Source organism: Uranotaenia lowii, chromosome 3 (assembly GCF_029784155.1).
Source record: "Uranotaenia lowii strain MFRU-FL chromosome 3, ASM2978415v1, whole genome shotgun sequence".
Classification (NCBI taxonomy): Eukaryota; Metazoa; Arthropoda; class Insecta; order Diptera; family Culicidae; genus Uranotaenia; species Uranotaenia lowii.
In genome coordinates, this window is record NC_073693.1 from 275,703,454 (window position 1) to 275,719,846 (window position 16,393).

The following is a 16,393-nucleotide window of genomic DNA, read 5'->3' on the forward strand; positions in this document are numbered from 1 at the left end:
AATGATTCGCATGACAAATCGTGCAAATCGTAATTCAATACAATCCAAATCAAGAATATGTGTGCTAATGTACCTAAATGGCCTCCAAAATTATACGTATATACTGGTTTTGCTGCATTATATACGATATGTTTACACGTATATTTGCACGTATGATTGTGTTGCAAATTCAAAATACCCACCAAATGCTTGTCTGGGAATGAAAGAAATAGGAGTTTCTTTGAGAAAAATTTAGGAGCGTAGGGGGTGTAGAAAAACTCGATCGCATCATTCATCAAAATTGATCCTGATGTATAACCTCTACCCTACTAACACAACCCTTTCCGGTTTCTATAGTTGGTGATATAGACTAACCTTTGTTTCTAAAATTTTCGAAATAAATCTTTGGAATATAAGGTAGTTGAATATCCTACTAACAATCCTTCTTTCATTTCTCCTTGACTACTAGGACGTGGCTGGCGCCATTATTGACATTATTGATCAATTTCAAAGGGAGAGCATGAGTTTTATGCATTGTAAATGAACTGCTGGTCCCAAGCACCATTCTTTTGGCTATGTACAAAATTGATGGCCTCGATCAATCAAGGAGTAGCAACCATTATTCACGAACTAGAACTTGTTATGCTTAGCCATGCCAGCGATCATGGAATTTGAAGTGCGTAAATTGAGCAAAGTCTAATCAAATATGTTATCTGAAGTTTTAAATGAATGATTATATCTAAGCACTTCAAGTTCAATGATTTAAGGAGGATATGAGTAGTCTTCTAGGCTAAGCTAACAGTAACAAAACGATACAAAAACGATACAGTGATTTTCAGTCATCCTGTCCCAGTCCTCTACCTATGGGAGGAAGACTTGTAGTAGAAGATACGTGGAGTTTATTATGAGACTCCATTGCGCAAGGATAGACTTGGTTGAACTTGTTTTAATTTATAGACGTTTGTCGGAAAGCAAGACCATATCAGCTCAAATCCATATAAATTTATTATCTATGATTCAATCAAAACACCTTCACTCCAGCTTACTTTCGATCCAATCCACAAACTGCGACACATCGGTGTACACTCCGGGAGCATCCGGGGTTCCACACTTTTTCGGCCCAAAACTAACGATTCCAAACTGGTAGTAGGTGGCACCGATTTGTCTCATCAGGGGTCCACCGGAATCTCCTGAACAGGTATCCTCATCTTTCTTGCCACCGGCACACAGCTGCGTTTTGCGCAGGACGGCGCGAGCTCGTTTGTACAAATTCGAACAGCGATCCCAATCGGAGACTTCCAGTTGAACTTTTAACTTCACGTCACTTGGTTCATCTGAAAGGGAAGACTTGGATTAGGATTTTATGTAGTTGCGAGTATTTTAAAATGTTTTTACTATTTTCGGTGCGTCCCCAGCCGGCAGCCCACTGTTTGGTTCCGACTTGGTTCAGGCTCTTGATTCGGTCCTCCAGAGGCAAACAGATCGGGGAGATGAAGTCGGACGTTTCGACGTTTCTGTCCAAGCGAATCAGGGCGATATCGTTCCATTGGGCGGCGGACTTCGGATCGTACTGTTCATGGATAATTATTTTGTCGACTCCAAAATCGACCGGAGGATCGGAACAAACATCTTTGTAACAGTCTTGCGCATCGTTGGTCAAGTTGTATTCCCCAAGTCGAACTCCGATTCTGTACCGGGAAATTATTCATTAGGAAACTTAACCACACACAAAAAAACCACCACTTACACTTTCCATGTAGCAGGGACAGCCTTGATGCAATGGGCAGCTGTCAGCACGTAGCGGTTGTTGATCAGTGTTCCTCCGCAATGGTGCCCGTACCGATTCTGTGGTTTCCGGTAGTGTAACAGCGCTGTCCAGGGGAATTCATCCACAGCAGTTGGTTGGCCACCAAAGATACGATCCGACAAATCACGTCCGCAGTCGAAAGGCCGCGGAAGGACATTGGTCGGTTCACTCGGTTCCGCCGGTCTGCTGGCTCCGGCACAACAAACCTGTGGAGATGAAATGATTGTTATGTTCTGCCGATATTGTTCGAAATTTCAAAGAAAATTTTCAATCGCTTTTAACCAAGAACTGATGAAGCTTCAAATTGGCTTGTTCCAAATGATCCAACGTGAGTAGAGAGAACAAATTCTTTACAAACACCTGGAATTTCCTGACCTGTCGCACCGGCAGTTGGGAAAAATCCGTCTCCAGAGTGTTGAAGCGGTTCCAGGAGCGGTTGACGTTGGACCATGGCAAAAGAGCTGGAAGGAAACCGGAAGCGGAGAACAAAAAGACGGAGGGAACGGTGAAGCAGATGATTAAATCAAATCCCAAAGTCTCAAGTCGCGATTTGGCTAAAAAGATCGGCAAGTTGCAGAGCTACGTTCAGAATGCAAAGAAAAGAGCCGGACTAAATACATACATAAAAGGTACAGAAATTCCCAATCCGCGATGAGCGGCAACAACCGACGGCTAAGACTTGGGCACGGAAGCTCTACGTGAAGATTCTGACAAAATATGGCTGCTGTGTGATGGACGACAAAACGTATATAAAAGCCGATTCTAAGCAAATTCCGGGGTCGGAGTTTTTCACCGGCAAGAGCGAGTTCGATGTGGACGACAAATTGAAGAAGAAGAAAATGTCGAAGTTCGACTCCGAATATCTCGTTAGGCAGGCCATCTGCTCTGGCGTACTGAGGAGTGAGCCTTTCGTGACAAAGACACATTAAATGAAGCGTCTTTTTCCGTTCTTGCAGCAGCACGACGAAGCTCCGCTACTTTGGCCAGATTTGCCATCATGCCATCAATTAAAAGTGTCATGGAGTGGTATGAGGTCAATTTTGTCTATTTTGTTCCAAAGGACATGAACCCGCCAAACTGTACGGCAAGGTTGCCGAAAAAAAAATTCTGTGTTTTGATGAAAAAAAAAAATTCTGGCATTCTCAAAAAAAAAAAATCTGTGACGGTTTTCTGTGATGCTGAAAAAACGTCCAAATTTTAAAAACTCTGTGAAATTTATGAATACTCCTAAAATTCTGTGTTCTTTGACACAGACTCTGTGTAGAAAATTGACTCAAAATTCTGCAACATAATAGATTTTTCTGTGATTTTGGCAACCTTGCTGTCCGGAGCTACGTCCGCTGGAGTAGTACACTGATTAATCATTTCACACATTTTGCAAAAATATTTCACACATTATCGGCAATGGATGGAGCTGTCAAACCGGTTTGTTAATTTTACAAACCATGCAGATTCAAAATTTACACATTATCCGGATCAGTCTGGATAAGATGAAAGTGGGTGAAATCGCACTTGTTGTTTCTCAATCAATTTGGTGTCAGCCGTGTAGAAACTACGTCTAAGAATTTATACGGCTGAATGGTCGTAACGAATCGGATGTAAGTTGGTCATTATAAAAACTTTAAACATCAACCAAATAATTTATTATAATTTTTATTTTCTAGATTTCGGATTCAGCTTGGCTGGTAAACGGTGGATAATGTGCAACACGAGACCCCATAGTAGTCATATCACCTCTTATTCACAACTCCTATCTCTACCTCCCCGCGGTGCCGGCTGGGGTGCGAGTTACCTAAGCGGAGATCGGGTACCCAACCCCGGTGGATGCTTTGGTTGCATACAGACTGAGAAGGTGGCCGCACGCGTCAGTTCCCCAGGTCAGGGGCGGCGTGCAACAACAACCGAGCGTCTGTTCTCCAGGTCAGGGGCGGCTCAAACAGCGTCTGTCTTGCAGCAAGCGGCTGAATTTATGAAATGCGGATCCCGCCAGCTAAGTCCAAGATGGCAGTTCCATCGCGGGATAGGGACTTTAGGCTAACAACCTACTGCTCTCGATTTGAAATTGTTACGGAATCCGAAAGAAATGACCGACCTGGAACTTTGGCGACGACTTTTAGCATGAAAACACGGACACGAATTGGAACTTGGAATGTTTTAACCCTTGCCCAACAAGGCAAACTGGAACAACTTGCTAGAGAAGCTAGCCGCCTCAAGCTTGAAATTCTGGGACTGAGCGAAGTCCGTTGGCCTAATACTGGAGAACACAAGACACAATCCGGGCAAGTCCTGCTTTACTCTGGCATACGAGGAGAACATGCTACTCGGGAACGAGGAGTTGGTTTCCTGTTAAGCCCGCAGGCCTACGCGGCCCTCATTAGACGGGAACCGATAAACGAAAGAATAATCGTAGCCAGATTTAGAACACGGGTTAGAAACCTTACAATGGTCCAGTGTTATGCGCCAACTGACGTTGCCGACTTGCAGGAGAAAGAGCAGTTTTACAGTCAACTGAACAGCGTGGTAGAGAAAATTCCGAAGGGTGACATTCAAATCCATTTGGGCGACTTCAACGCAAAGATTGGCTCCGACAATCAAGACCTTGAGCGCATCATGGGGCGCCATGGCCTAGGACAGATGAGCGAAAACGGAGAGCTGTTTGTAGAATTTTGTGGCAACAACAACATGGTGATCGGTGGATCGCTCTTCCCCCATCGACCAGCACATAAGGTCACTTGGGTATCCCGAGATGGCCGAACAGAAAATCAAATTGACCACATCTGCATCAGCCAAAAATGGAGAAGGAGCCTTCTTGATGTCCGCAACAAGCGAAGCGCAGACATTGCATCTGACCATCACCTCGTCCTTGGCGAGATACGACTGAGAGTTGCACGTGTCCAACGGCGCGAGGAGAAAGTCGGGTGTCGATACGACGTCCGCCGGTTGGAGAATCCAGAGGTGAAAAGGGCATACGTTGAACAGCTAGAATCCCGAGCCTCGGAGCTGCCGACAGACGGAACAGTCGAAGAACAGTGGTGTGGAATCAAGAATGCCTTTATCACGACGAGCCATGGTACTCTCGGTAAAGTTTGTGGAAGACGAAGTGAATGGATGTCGGATGAAACCTGGAGGATGATCGATTATCGGAGAAAGGCGAAAGTCGGAATTGAGCAGACATGTACCGGGTCAGCCAAAGCAGCCGCCCGCTTACGATATGCGGAGCTGGAAAAGGCAGTTAAACGAGCTTGTAGACGAGACAAGAGAGTCTGGACAAACTCCCTAGCCGAAGAGGGAGAAAGAGCCGCCGCCATTGGAGATATCCGATTATCTATATATATAAAAATGAATGTTTGTCTGTCTGTCTGTTCCCTATAGACTCGGAAACTACTGAACCGATCATCGTCAAAATTGGCATCTGAGGGTTTTTGAGGCCGGAGATAGTTTCTGTAATAGTCAAAACCCCATCCGACTTGAGGGAGGGGGGGCTTCCATACAAAATTTGTAGTTTTTCGAACCAAATTAAAGTCATGACATCCATTTTCTCGAGATTTTTTTCCTTTGGGCGGTTTGTTTTTCGTCTCCATGGTCGAGGCGTCGCGAGCCAACGTCGCAAAAGGATAGTGACCATGGCATAGAATACTGATCAGTGGGAATATTTTGGCGCGTATTTCTCAACCAAGCATATTTTCAATGCAGGGGGTAACGATATGAAGCCTTGATGTGATTTGATTCCTAGCTCATTTGTACAGCACATGGTTATGAATGACGCCTAGATGTGACCCAGATTGACATTTTGCCGATCGAATAAAACATATTATTTTTTTTGCCAAAATCTGAAATTGAAAAGTCATGGCATCCATTTTTAGAGATTATCTTTTATTTGAGGGGTTTGTTTTCCGTCTCTATGGTCCAGCAAACGTCGTCGCAAGTGGATAGTAACTAAAGCATACTGTTCATTGATCGCTGGAAAAATTTAACAATCAGGCGCCTGTTTCTCAACTAAGTACATTTATTTCTTATGCACGTGGGAGCGATATGCAACCTAGATGTGTTTTTTTCTTGCTTAATTGCACGTGGAAATAAATGACGCCTAGATGTGACACGGATTGGTATTTTATTTCATTAATCGAATCAAAACCAATTGGAAGATTGTAGGTAGCATTTGTTGTCTAAAAAATATAAATTTAATTCTGATGCAAATTAAATAATGGTATGACGCTTTGCGGACAACTGATAAAAAAAACATAAAGTGAAGAATTTACATACAATTTTTCAACCCATTTCGCCTTCATTATTTTTTAATCATATTGATAGCAGGAATATGAATAAGATGTTTTCTACAGAGGTAGATTGGAAACATTTTGTATAACATGTTAAAATGTACTTAACTGAAGTTTTATCAACCGCCATTAAAATTGAAAAAAGTTCAAAAAATCCGATCCGACACATGAACTGATCAAGAACCTTTTCTTTAAGTTCGCTAAGATAGGACTGACGTGTGTATAACTGAAATAAACTGATTTTATTGATGAAAAATGAGGGAATTCATTTTCCGGAAGACTTTTCATTCAAGGAACAATAGAGCATGTTCAAACGTTCAACTTTTTCTGTTAAAAAAAAATGTTTTCTTTTAGCAATTGTTACTTTGGTCCAAATACACAACTGAACGAATTTAGAAATGAAAATGAGAGCTTTTTAAATTGAATAATTCTGAAAAAAAAACCATCGTACTTTTTGCTTACATACCAATTCAAGAACGTACTTAACATGAAAAGTGTTTTTGTGTTACATGGCTGCATAAAAGAGACTTTTGATCCGTTTCTTTTTTGAAAAGCGAGACTTTAGAACTGATATTCAACTGGAAGCAAAATTTGTATGAGAAAGTTTTAGTATACCCTTGAAGTGTTAAAAACAATATTCCCTCCTGTCAACTTACACGATGGGGCAAGGGCAAACGTCGAAATTTTAAGAAATTCATCTTCAGAATTATTCAATATGTTGGAAAGACCAGAAGGGGTATTCCGAATGTTGAAACTGAAGCGGATATTGAAAATTCTTAAATGTCTTTGTAAATGAAGGTGATTTGCTTTGAACAGCATTCGTTAAAAGTGGAGTATCAAACATAAACATAAATACTGCAGATATATCAATGAAACTTGATAGAACAAAAAAACAGGAATACGTATTAAATCCATTTTAAAGCCATTACTCTGACGCATCTGAAAATAAGCTTTGCATCTACACTTGCCCCCAATATACGGGACAAATGTTAACTTAGAAATTTTGTTTTGCCAACTTTTGAATATTTGACTTTCAAAGAGAAAATAAAAAAAAAACGCTGCGAACATATTAAATGATGCAACTGATATTTTTTCAAATATTTATATTTTTTGCTGTAGTAAATTTATTTAAAAAAGAGAAATTTGCACTGTATTTAATACATGACTAGTTTAATATATTTCTCATGACCATGATAAGTGCTGTTTGGGAAAACTTCAAGCTATAATGTCTCTTGTCCACGAGTTTGGAATATGGCGAAACATTTTTTTAACATAATTTTGGCGCAAAACGGACAGATATTAAAACTGCTTCGAAGGGCGAGAATGGTGAAAAAAGCTGTTTGAAAATGGTTATTAAAAATCCTTTTAATAGTTTTTTTTTCAAATTTCCATAGGTTATTTTTTCAACTCCAAAAAATAAACCATCTAAAGCTAATCAGGAGCTGGAAGTGCTCATAATAAGGAATATTAGGAATATACTCAAAAAACTGTCTCGATTCACGCTATTCATCGGTTTTAAAAATTCTATCTCCATAAAGTACAATATGCAATAAATTCCAATATGCGAATCTTTTTTTTGCGTACGTTTATTTGGCATAACTAAAAAATAGATGTGTCAAATGCTTTTATGGAAGTTCGTAACTTTATAAACAAGTTTAGAGATCAAGTTTCAGTAAATATTATATACCATCTTTGAATTGCAATTCAGAACTGCAGCTGCAGCTCTTATTTCAAAGTTGTTGGCTCTGAAGTATGATGAGGTTTGATTTAAAAAAAATGCTCTCTAAAATCTAAATTTGAATAAATTTTTACAAATTACACTTATTTTCGGAAGGTGTAGCAAAGCACACCGGGTCAGCTAGTTATATGATATTTCTCGCCGCCTTAGTGGTGCAAGGACTAATGCAAGAATGCCGCTGAAAAACCGAGCAGGTCAGTTATTGACCGATCGAACAGATCAGCTCAAGCGTTGGACTGAGCATTTTGATCAACTTTTCCGAGTTACAAATAGCAATGGCCAACAGAACCTGCAGCTCGAGGCGCCCACAGTAAGTCGCATTAATGGCGTCAACTCGGAAGCGCCCTCGCTGGCTGAAATAGAAGCGGCAATCAAGGACATGAAATCCAACAAAGCGCCTGGAATCGATTGCATTCCTGCTGAAATGCTCAAAGCCAACCCTGCCTTGTCAGCACAAATGTTGCACCGTCTTTTCGCTGACATTTGGGATGCTGCAACATTCCCGGCCGACTGGATGCAGGGTATCCTCGTAAAGGTCCCAAAAAAAGGAGACCTAACAGAGTATCTGGCGTGGCATAACTTTGATCTGTACAACCCTTAAAATACTCTGCAAAGTGATCCTGAACAGGATCCAGGAGAAAATCGACGCTACACTCCGACGGCAACAAGCTGGATTCCGATCCGGACGATCATGTGTGGACCACATAACAAATCAACGAATTCCAGGACTCTCTTCTGCTGGTGTTCGTTGATTTCGAAAAAGCATTCGACCGACTTAACCATGAAAACATCTGGGCGGCTCTAAGGCGACGAGGGGTCCCAGAGAAACTAGTCCATCTTATCGAAGCACAATACGAGGCATTTTCGTGCAAGGTCTTGTACGAAGGTATCTTGTCAGAACCAATCCCGGTAACTGCTGGAGTTAGACAAGGATGTATTCTATCACCGCTACTTTTTCTAATCGTAATGGATGAGATTCTGACTGGATCGATCGACTGTGCACCGAACCGAGGATTGCCGTGGAATCCTTCAACAATGGAGCAACTGAACGACCTTGACCTGGCTGACGACATTGTTTTGCTCGCCCAAACACAACCAGATATGCAGAGCAAACTTGACGACCTCACCGAAAGTTCCAAGGCAGCAGGTCTCAAAGTCAATGTCGGAAAGACCAAGTCGATGGAGATCAACACAGGAAATCCCTCCAGTCTCATGGTAGCTGGGCAACAAGTTGAGAAAGTGGAGTGCTTCCAGTATCTTGGTAGTCAGATAACGCCTGATGGTGGTACCAGAAAAGACATCGAAACCCGGATCAGAAAGGCCCGATTTGCGTTTCCGAGTCTCCGAAACATCTGGCGGTCACGCCAGATCTCTCTACGAAAATCCGAATCTTCAACTCAAACGTCAAATCCGTATTGCTGTACGGGTGCGAAACTTGGTGCACATATGCAGTAACGACGCGAAAACTGCAAGTATTTGTAAACCGCTGCTTGCGGAATATCATCCGCGCTTGGTGGCCTGGCAACTGGATCTCGAATGAGGAACTACATCGCCGGCGTCATCAAAGGGCGCTAGAAATCGAGATTCGGGAACGTAAATGGAGATGGATTGGGCACACGCTGTGAAAAGATGAAAACGAGATTTGCAGAGAGGCGCTAGATTGGAATCCAGAAGGTCATCGAAGAAGAGGCAGGCCCAGAAACTCGTGGCGGCGAAGCCTAGCCGCTGAAATCCGAACTGTTGACGAGAATCTTGACTGAGACCAGATGAAGACGCTGGCACCGGATCGTCAACAGTGGAGGTCTTTTACCACGGCCCTATGCACCGGAGGATCGGCGCGGGATCATTAAGTAAGTAAGTTGACACCTGGTAATTCCCCTTCTGTTCGCCCTACCGGACGAAGTGAGCGAAATGTCGACGAAGTTAGAAACATTATTCAGTATCTTTCGATGCTGTGACAAGAAATTCGAGAGCATAACATGTTGAGGTGTGTCATCATTTCCCTTACCCAGCGGATAATAATCTTTAGTGCAACCAAGACCTCGGAGACCCCAGTGATGGTTCAGCTGATGCACCAGAACTTTGTAGCTTGAAAAGGCTGAAAACATCATCAAACTCGGAGTTATCTGTACCAGACTACCTCCTGGATCTGGTTAACGTTCACCGTTGGCATCAGTTCGCTGGCCCGGTTGGGAATACTTCCACCGCAGTCTGGTTCTGACACCGCAACTGTTCTCGAACTTTGTAGCCAGAATTTCGTTGAAGCCGTTAGCACCTGATTGATCACATGTCAAATTAGACAGATCCTTGCTAGAAGATTCGTTACGAGTCTACTGGCGAGTTAATTTACCTCTCTGCCGAATAATGTCCACTGGATAGTCTTACGTGGTCTTACTATTTCCGTTATACGAGTGACGAGATTCCATAAAATGAGTTCTGAACCTTGATTGGGAGAGTAAATTGGTAGTCCTGTCAAGCTCAATAGGTGAAAAACAACAAATCGATTTAATGATGGATCAAATTTGCATACTGCTTACTTCTCGTCTTCACAAGCGATGATCATTTCGTTAATGTGAACGACGAGGTAAATTCGCTTTCCATCGTTTTTCTGCACGTACCTACAAAAAAGGATGGCTGATTGCTTGAACTCGAGCTGCTTCAGAACACTATCCATTTTTTCATAACAGTCATGACCTTTATAGTTAAAGCCGGATGAACTTCTCGTCAGTAAACATACGGTGTCCGGATCATCCTTTTCGTAATAGAGCAGCTGCCGCATGAAAATCGTATTTTTGAACTCCCCTTAGCGGTTATCACATCTCATGCTTCATCAACAAACCTTTCTGGCTGGCAGCCTTCAACAAAATTTTTTAAATGACTTTACGAACCACACTGCTGCGAAGACTTTGTCGTAATCGGTACCATTTTTGGCCACGAGACGCGCTTTTTTTTTGGATTACCTCACTCAGCAGTCTCGTCCACCCTGCGTTTGAAGTTTGAAGATCCATCTGTTGTCAACTGGACCAACTACCATGTACCATTCCTTCTCCGTTCATGGCTGAATTGACAAAATTCTGATTCTTCACAGTGTATGTCTCCCTCGAACGACCTTGGTTCAGAGCAAATATTCCTTGCCATACCGGTAGTTTCAAGAAAACAAACTGGAACTTACAGGGTGACAAAAAAGTCCTGTCACACTTTTTTTTTTGGGGTCGCCTGTAGCCTATACGATGTATCTCTCTGGTGCCATCTATATGTCAAATGAAAGGGCTAACTTTGCTGCCCACAGTGGCAGAGTTTCGTTTCTGTGCAGTTTGTGTACATTATGTTGTGAGTGGCAGAGTTGAGAGCAGCTGTTTTCGCTGAATATGTGAGAGGGTACAAACCCAGACACATATTCAACATATCAAACACCTGAAACCGCTCGTAATCAACCGGAAATTCGTGTACCAGACCATAAATCGATCCTAGAGACCAGAGGCACCGAGGACAAGACACGATCTGGACGACCAAGGTCTGTGAGAACTCCAAGGTTGAAAAAGATTATACGAGACCGGACGTGCGCGCCGCTTGCGACGACTTTCCGAGACGTCTGAAGCTGGTTCGATCAGAGAAAGATGGTGTAATTTCTAGATATCGTCTGTGAAGTATCTTGATGAGTTACTGAATAAAGCTATGAAAGTCAGATTCTGATTTTCTTCTTATTCTTTGAAATATTAAGATTTTTCTGTGTGACCGGACTTTTTTGTCACCCTGTACTATTTTTGCAGCGGGGTGAAAGTCTCAATGGTATCGGATTTTCAAACTTCATCGGAAAATACATCGTTCTGTGTGCTGTTTTACTTCCCAGTGGGATGTTCCCACACAGCACTAGCGCGCTAAGTCCTAATTTTCAGACAATTTCGTTCGATTTCCGACAACAGCCAAAGAGTGCTCTTCAAAAGGGACAGGTTCATTAAGTGTGGAATCTTGCGTGGAACAGATCGAACACAAAAACCAGTCCCGTGTTCGATGAGAAGAATTCAAGTCGAGAAACCCGGAAAATTGAACTAAAAACAGAGGGTCGTAGCATATCTAGGAGTTCAACGCGAAAAATCTTTGTAATCTAATAATTGAAATATAAAGACAACTCAAAACTACGAACAAACCTTTTCAATCTGTTGGTATAACCTTTAGTAAATACCAGCAACTTATCTGCTCCATCAGATAAGCTAATCTGTTCAGCGCACTGCTTAATCAATCTCTCCAGGGAAATTCCTTGCTATGTATAAATTCAAATCACTCACCAGTACTTTTCGGTTGGCATCCTTTCCGCATTGGCTTTGTTGAACGTACGCACTTTCTTCCGGGGACACAATCGGCTTGGTCCAAATGTCGGACAACTCCTTGCACTGTCTCAGACCAATACAGACACCAGCCTGTTTCCTGGGGTTGACACAGGCATCGTTTAGGGCTACAGGGAAAAAACAATCATAAACGCTGATCCAAACCACCAATTTCTAATGAACACGTCACTCACAAGCGGCAAACGTTTGTTGGAAAACACCAATCACCAGAAGGCACCAAGCTAATCCGATCCTGTCCATTATGGAGCGTGACCAGTTCGAGACGGCTCTCGGAATCAACTACACGATCAACTGATCCGAGCGCTTGTAAATATAAAATTCACAAGACTCAACTAGTGCAAAAACAAAACGACTTAATCGGCCATAGATCACGCTATAGTACGGGGTTTCCAGTTAATATTCGCAATAATCTGCCTTGGGTACAGGATGTTTCTACGTTTGCAAACGATGAGGGAGCAGTCATTCGTTATCTGTACCACACAGATGCAGTAGCGATGATCGGTGGTAAAAGATTGATTAGCCGTAGTCTTCCCACTGTTTGTTGATTGTGTATTGCAACTTTTTCCTCATTGATCGAGGTTTTGATTTCAATCGGTTAATGGTGTATTGCATTTCAAATCACATCAGCATTAAAGCACGAATGAGTGAATTTAACTTCCATATTTGGGAAGTAAGCCTTTTTTTGGGGTGTTTATCGCGTTTTGGCATTCTTCCATATGCCAAGGTTAATGCATTTCAAATTAAGATCCTAAATATTTTTAAACGTTACATTCACCGATCTAGTCGAAACTTGGGGCCTTATGGTGTAATAAACAAAAAGTTCGCAAATCTTTCCACAAAATATTCATTTTTAACAATGTCGTCTGCAGAATAGGTTTTGTCCTATGTCCGCAGCTACAATCGTGGGAACAGCTCGGATACTCCCCTCGACAGCACGTTCTTAATGTAAATTGAATGTAATTATATGTAATTGTATGTAATTGAATGTAAACCGATTATTTGTTTATGGGTAAAATCAAAGTATCTTTCTTTTTGAAGTTCAGTATGTATAAATGACGGGAAAATACTCAATTAAGGTTACGGTCGACCCCGTCCAAATTAGCGAGCCTTTCGTTGACGCCTGCCATCAGATTTTGTATAGTCACCTTATCCACTCTCTCCACCGCAGCAGAATGCCAGTTTGATTTGAACTGCTGATCGCTGCCAACAGTTTAGTGGGTCTTCTGCAAATCTATCAGGCTAAAATTTTTCGATTGTGACAAGTTCTGGTGTGTTGGGAGGGTATCTGTTTACTGTCAGAGGCATACCACTCCATCCATGGCCACTTTTTCGTAATGCTAGGATGCGAAATCCAGCCAAAACAACACAGACAATAAACTGAGTAGATTTGGGATCCTTTTCGAATTTCTCAAATCCTGGCGTCTAAAAATCTTTAACAAACAAATTCAACATCATTTTGCTAATTTATAAATTTTTAAAAGTAAATTTTCCGCTGAACAACTTTGTCGAAAATGATCACTTGGTGTCTTATTAGAAAAAAAAAGTTACAAGCTGTTTAACAGAGGTAGATATGTCTTTTTCCATTGAAAAACGAAAAATTTCAATTGATATCACAGCTCAGGTGCCAAAAAAGTACAAAATATTCAATTTTCCCTAAACCTAAAAGTTTAAATTTACTCATGTACAAGAATTTTTCAAAATTCTGCAAAAAATTATGGATGAACAAAACAAAAACCTTTTTAGATCCCAGGGTTTAAGAAAAATAAATGATCTCAAAACGACCCGATCGGATCTACCCGAAGGCAGCGATGGCAGGTTGCTGGTGAAAGTTCATACTTAGAACGCGCCGATCTTTGTTTCGTCTAGAGCAGTGGTTTTCAAAGTGGTCCCTACCGTCCCCTTGGGGGCGTTGAGAGCTTCCAGGGAGGTGGTGAGCTCAATTTTGAAATTTGGAGGGCGTTGGAAGGGCTCAGGGGGTTAGGTGGGTCGTAATTCACATTTTCACAAATCACGAAACAAGGTATATTTGAAATAACAACGATTAAAATCGATGCAAAGCAAACAAAATTTTATACGTTACAGAATTAAATATCAGGTTCAAGACTAAAATATTAATAATTTCATGGAGCTGCATACCGATATTTGTTCCAGTATCTAAATTTATTTTTCTTAAAATGTATCTTAACTTTTTTTTACATATTGTCAAAGATTTTGTACACGCTCAACATGTTGATCTTGTTTTGTAAGATTATTTTGGGTTGTACTTAAAAAAGGTTAATTTTGGATGGCAAGGCTTGATAATTTTCAAGAGGTCTCAAAAAAACTGATAAGCAGTGTGTAAAAAAGTCATCTGTAATTTAGTGATGACTTTTTGGAAAGAAAATTTGAAAGAATTTTTTTAGGTAAGAGAATTTTTATTTTTAGTTCTTACTAATTCATCTTTAATTCAATCGGTTCAAAAAATCAATTGTGTCATTTACAATCGATAAACTTTTAATCTATTCGGTTATCACTAACATTGCTGGAATTTAGTTATTAGAATCTTATTTAAGCTTCAAGACCCAGAAATGCTGCATAACTTTAAACAGGACTCAAATTGAGATATCAAGAACTAATATTTTACGTTATTTCACCTGCTGGACAGAAATTAGTTTGTAAATAACCAATAATGCAAATTATTGACGAATATAGAATTTTCTTCACCAAAATATAAAATATATTATTTTATATCAAAGCAAACTAATAAATCAGTTTAAATAATTGTTCAGGAAACTTCACATAGAATTAAGTGTTAGCTGGAGGTTTGAAGCAGAATGAGGCCCATGGAGCCAAAAGAATATAAGTGAATAAAAGCTAATTTGGAGAAAACAAGCTTTCAAATTTTTTATGTGTGGTCATTTTTCATATATTTTTCGAAAATTTGCATTTTTCTTTCGGACGAAATAGTATGTAAATCTATATACACAGCAAAAAAAGTGTTGCGATATTACATCAAAAACGTGCACATAACTTGAGTCACCAATGCTATCTAATATTACACTATTATGATGTATCATTTTGTTGTGTAGAATATTACACTAAATGTATGTATCGCATATATCGCAGTAGACAATCGAGAACAAAATGATATAATTTAAAAAGTGATAATATTATCAATCCTTGCTCAAGATCCTTATATTTTGTCAAAAATATTCGTGTTTTTAACTCGATTCATTGCCAAATCAGCTGTTATGCTTTCATTAAGTTTCAAGTTCAATATAGATTAGAAAAAGATGGATAAGAAATTGAATTCATTACATAAGATGGACTCAAGTGATGGCTTGCGATTTATTTTCGTAATCATAATAAAAAGATGGGCTCAAATGATGATTTGGGATTTTTTCATATTTTTATTGAAACCTTCCACTGTCTGACGTGTTCAAGTTTTTAAAAATAACATTTTAGAAACCATGTTTTCCTACAAAACTTTGTAACAAGTCGTTTAGTTTTATTTCTGATATCTAGAGGACTTTTAAATTAGCAATTAGTCATTTTTCTTTTTCTCAATTTTTTGCAACTCCCTGCCGTACTAAAACTATATCACTTTTTTGCACAATAATTTCATCGTAAGGTGAGGAAGCTTTTCTATTGGACTCATTTTCTTCGGATGTCATGGTAAGAAGTTACACGAAGCTGCGCTCATATTTTCAAAATTAGAATAAAACGCTTCCTTTCCGAATGGGCCTCCAGTTTTTGTCATCACCCTCAGACTGTAACTGCAGCACTGAGGTCGTACGCTGTTTATTCCTGGAATGGTTATTTCGACACAAATCGATTTTCAGATAAAGAATTGATTACATTAAAACTGACCTTTACATCCGGTTGTTTTGAAAACATCGAACCTTTTTTCTTCAGTCATGTCATCGGTTAAAATTCCCTAAAAATGTCAAGAAAAAGATATTTAAGTATAACAAAGATTTTGCTTATCTAAAATATAAATTTTAATAGTACTTACCGATAAAACGGATCCTTTTTAACTTCACAATCCGTTTACAACTTTTCAATATGAGAAATATTTTGAATGTCAAAAAAATCAAAAGCGACTACTTTGCTAGAATAATACATGGCGGATTGTGAAATTACACTGAACGACATGTTCGCTCTGTGTACGTCGATTAGATTTAATGTATTTAGTAACCAAAATCATGTCCGTCGCCTAAATTACATCGGCCAGCCTTACATTTTTTTTTTGCTGTGTATATAAAAA

At 40.2% G+C, this 16,393-nt stretch overlaps 1 protein-coding gene across 1 annotated transcript; it reads right to left on the reverse strand.

Annotated features, from left to right (window-relative positions):
- Positions 1-966: 966 nt before the first annotated feature.
- On the reverse strand, positions 967-12,478 carry LOC129756485 (CLIP domain-containing serine protease B4-like). The gene is made up of 5 exons (XM_055753385.1): positions 12,321-12,478; positions 12,088-12,254; positions 1,727-1,992; positions 1,375-1,667; positions 967-1,313 (listed from the first exon to the last, which is right to left on the reverse strand). Exons 1-5 carry the CDS (start codon positions 12,385-12,387, stop codon positions 1,012-1,014), a joined length of 1,095 nt encoding a protein of 364 aa, XP_055609360.1. The 5' UTR covers positions 12,388-12,478; the 3' UTR covers positions 967-1,011.
- Positions 12,479-16,393: the final 3,915 nt, after the last annotated feature.

Coding starts and splice junctions, on each gene's coding strand:
- LOC129756485 (XM_055753385.1), bottom strand. CDS start 12,387: ATGGACAGGATCGGATTAGCTTGGTGCCTTCTGGTGATTGGTGTTTTC. Junction 12,255..12,320: donor CCAACAAACGTTTGCCGCTT/GTGAGTGACGTG, acceptor TTTTCCCTGTAG/CCCTAAACGATGCCTGTGTC. Junction 1,993..12,087: donor ATGCCAACCGAAAAGTACTG/GTGAGTGATTTG, acceptor TCATCTCCACAG/GTTTGTTGTGCCGGAGCCAG.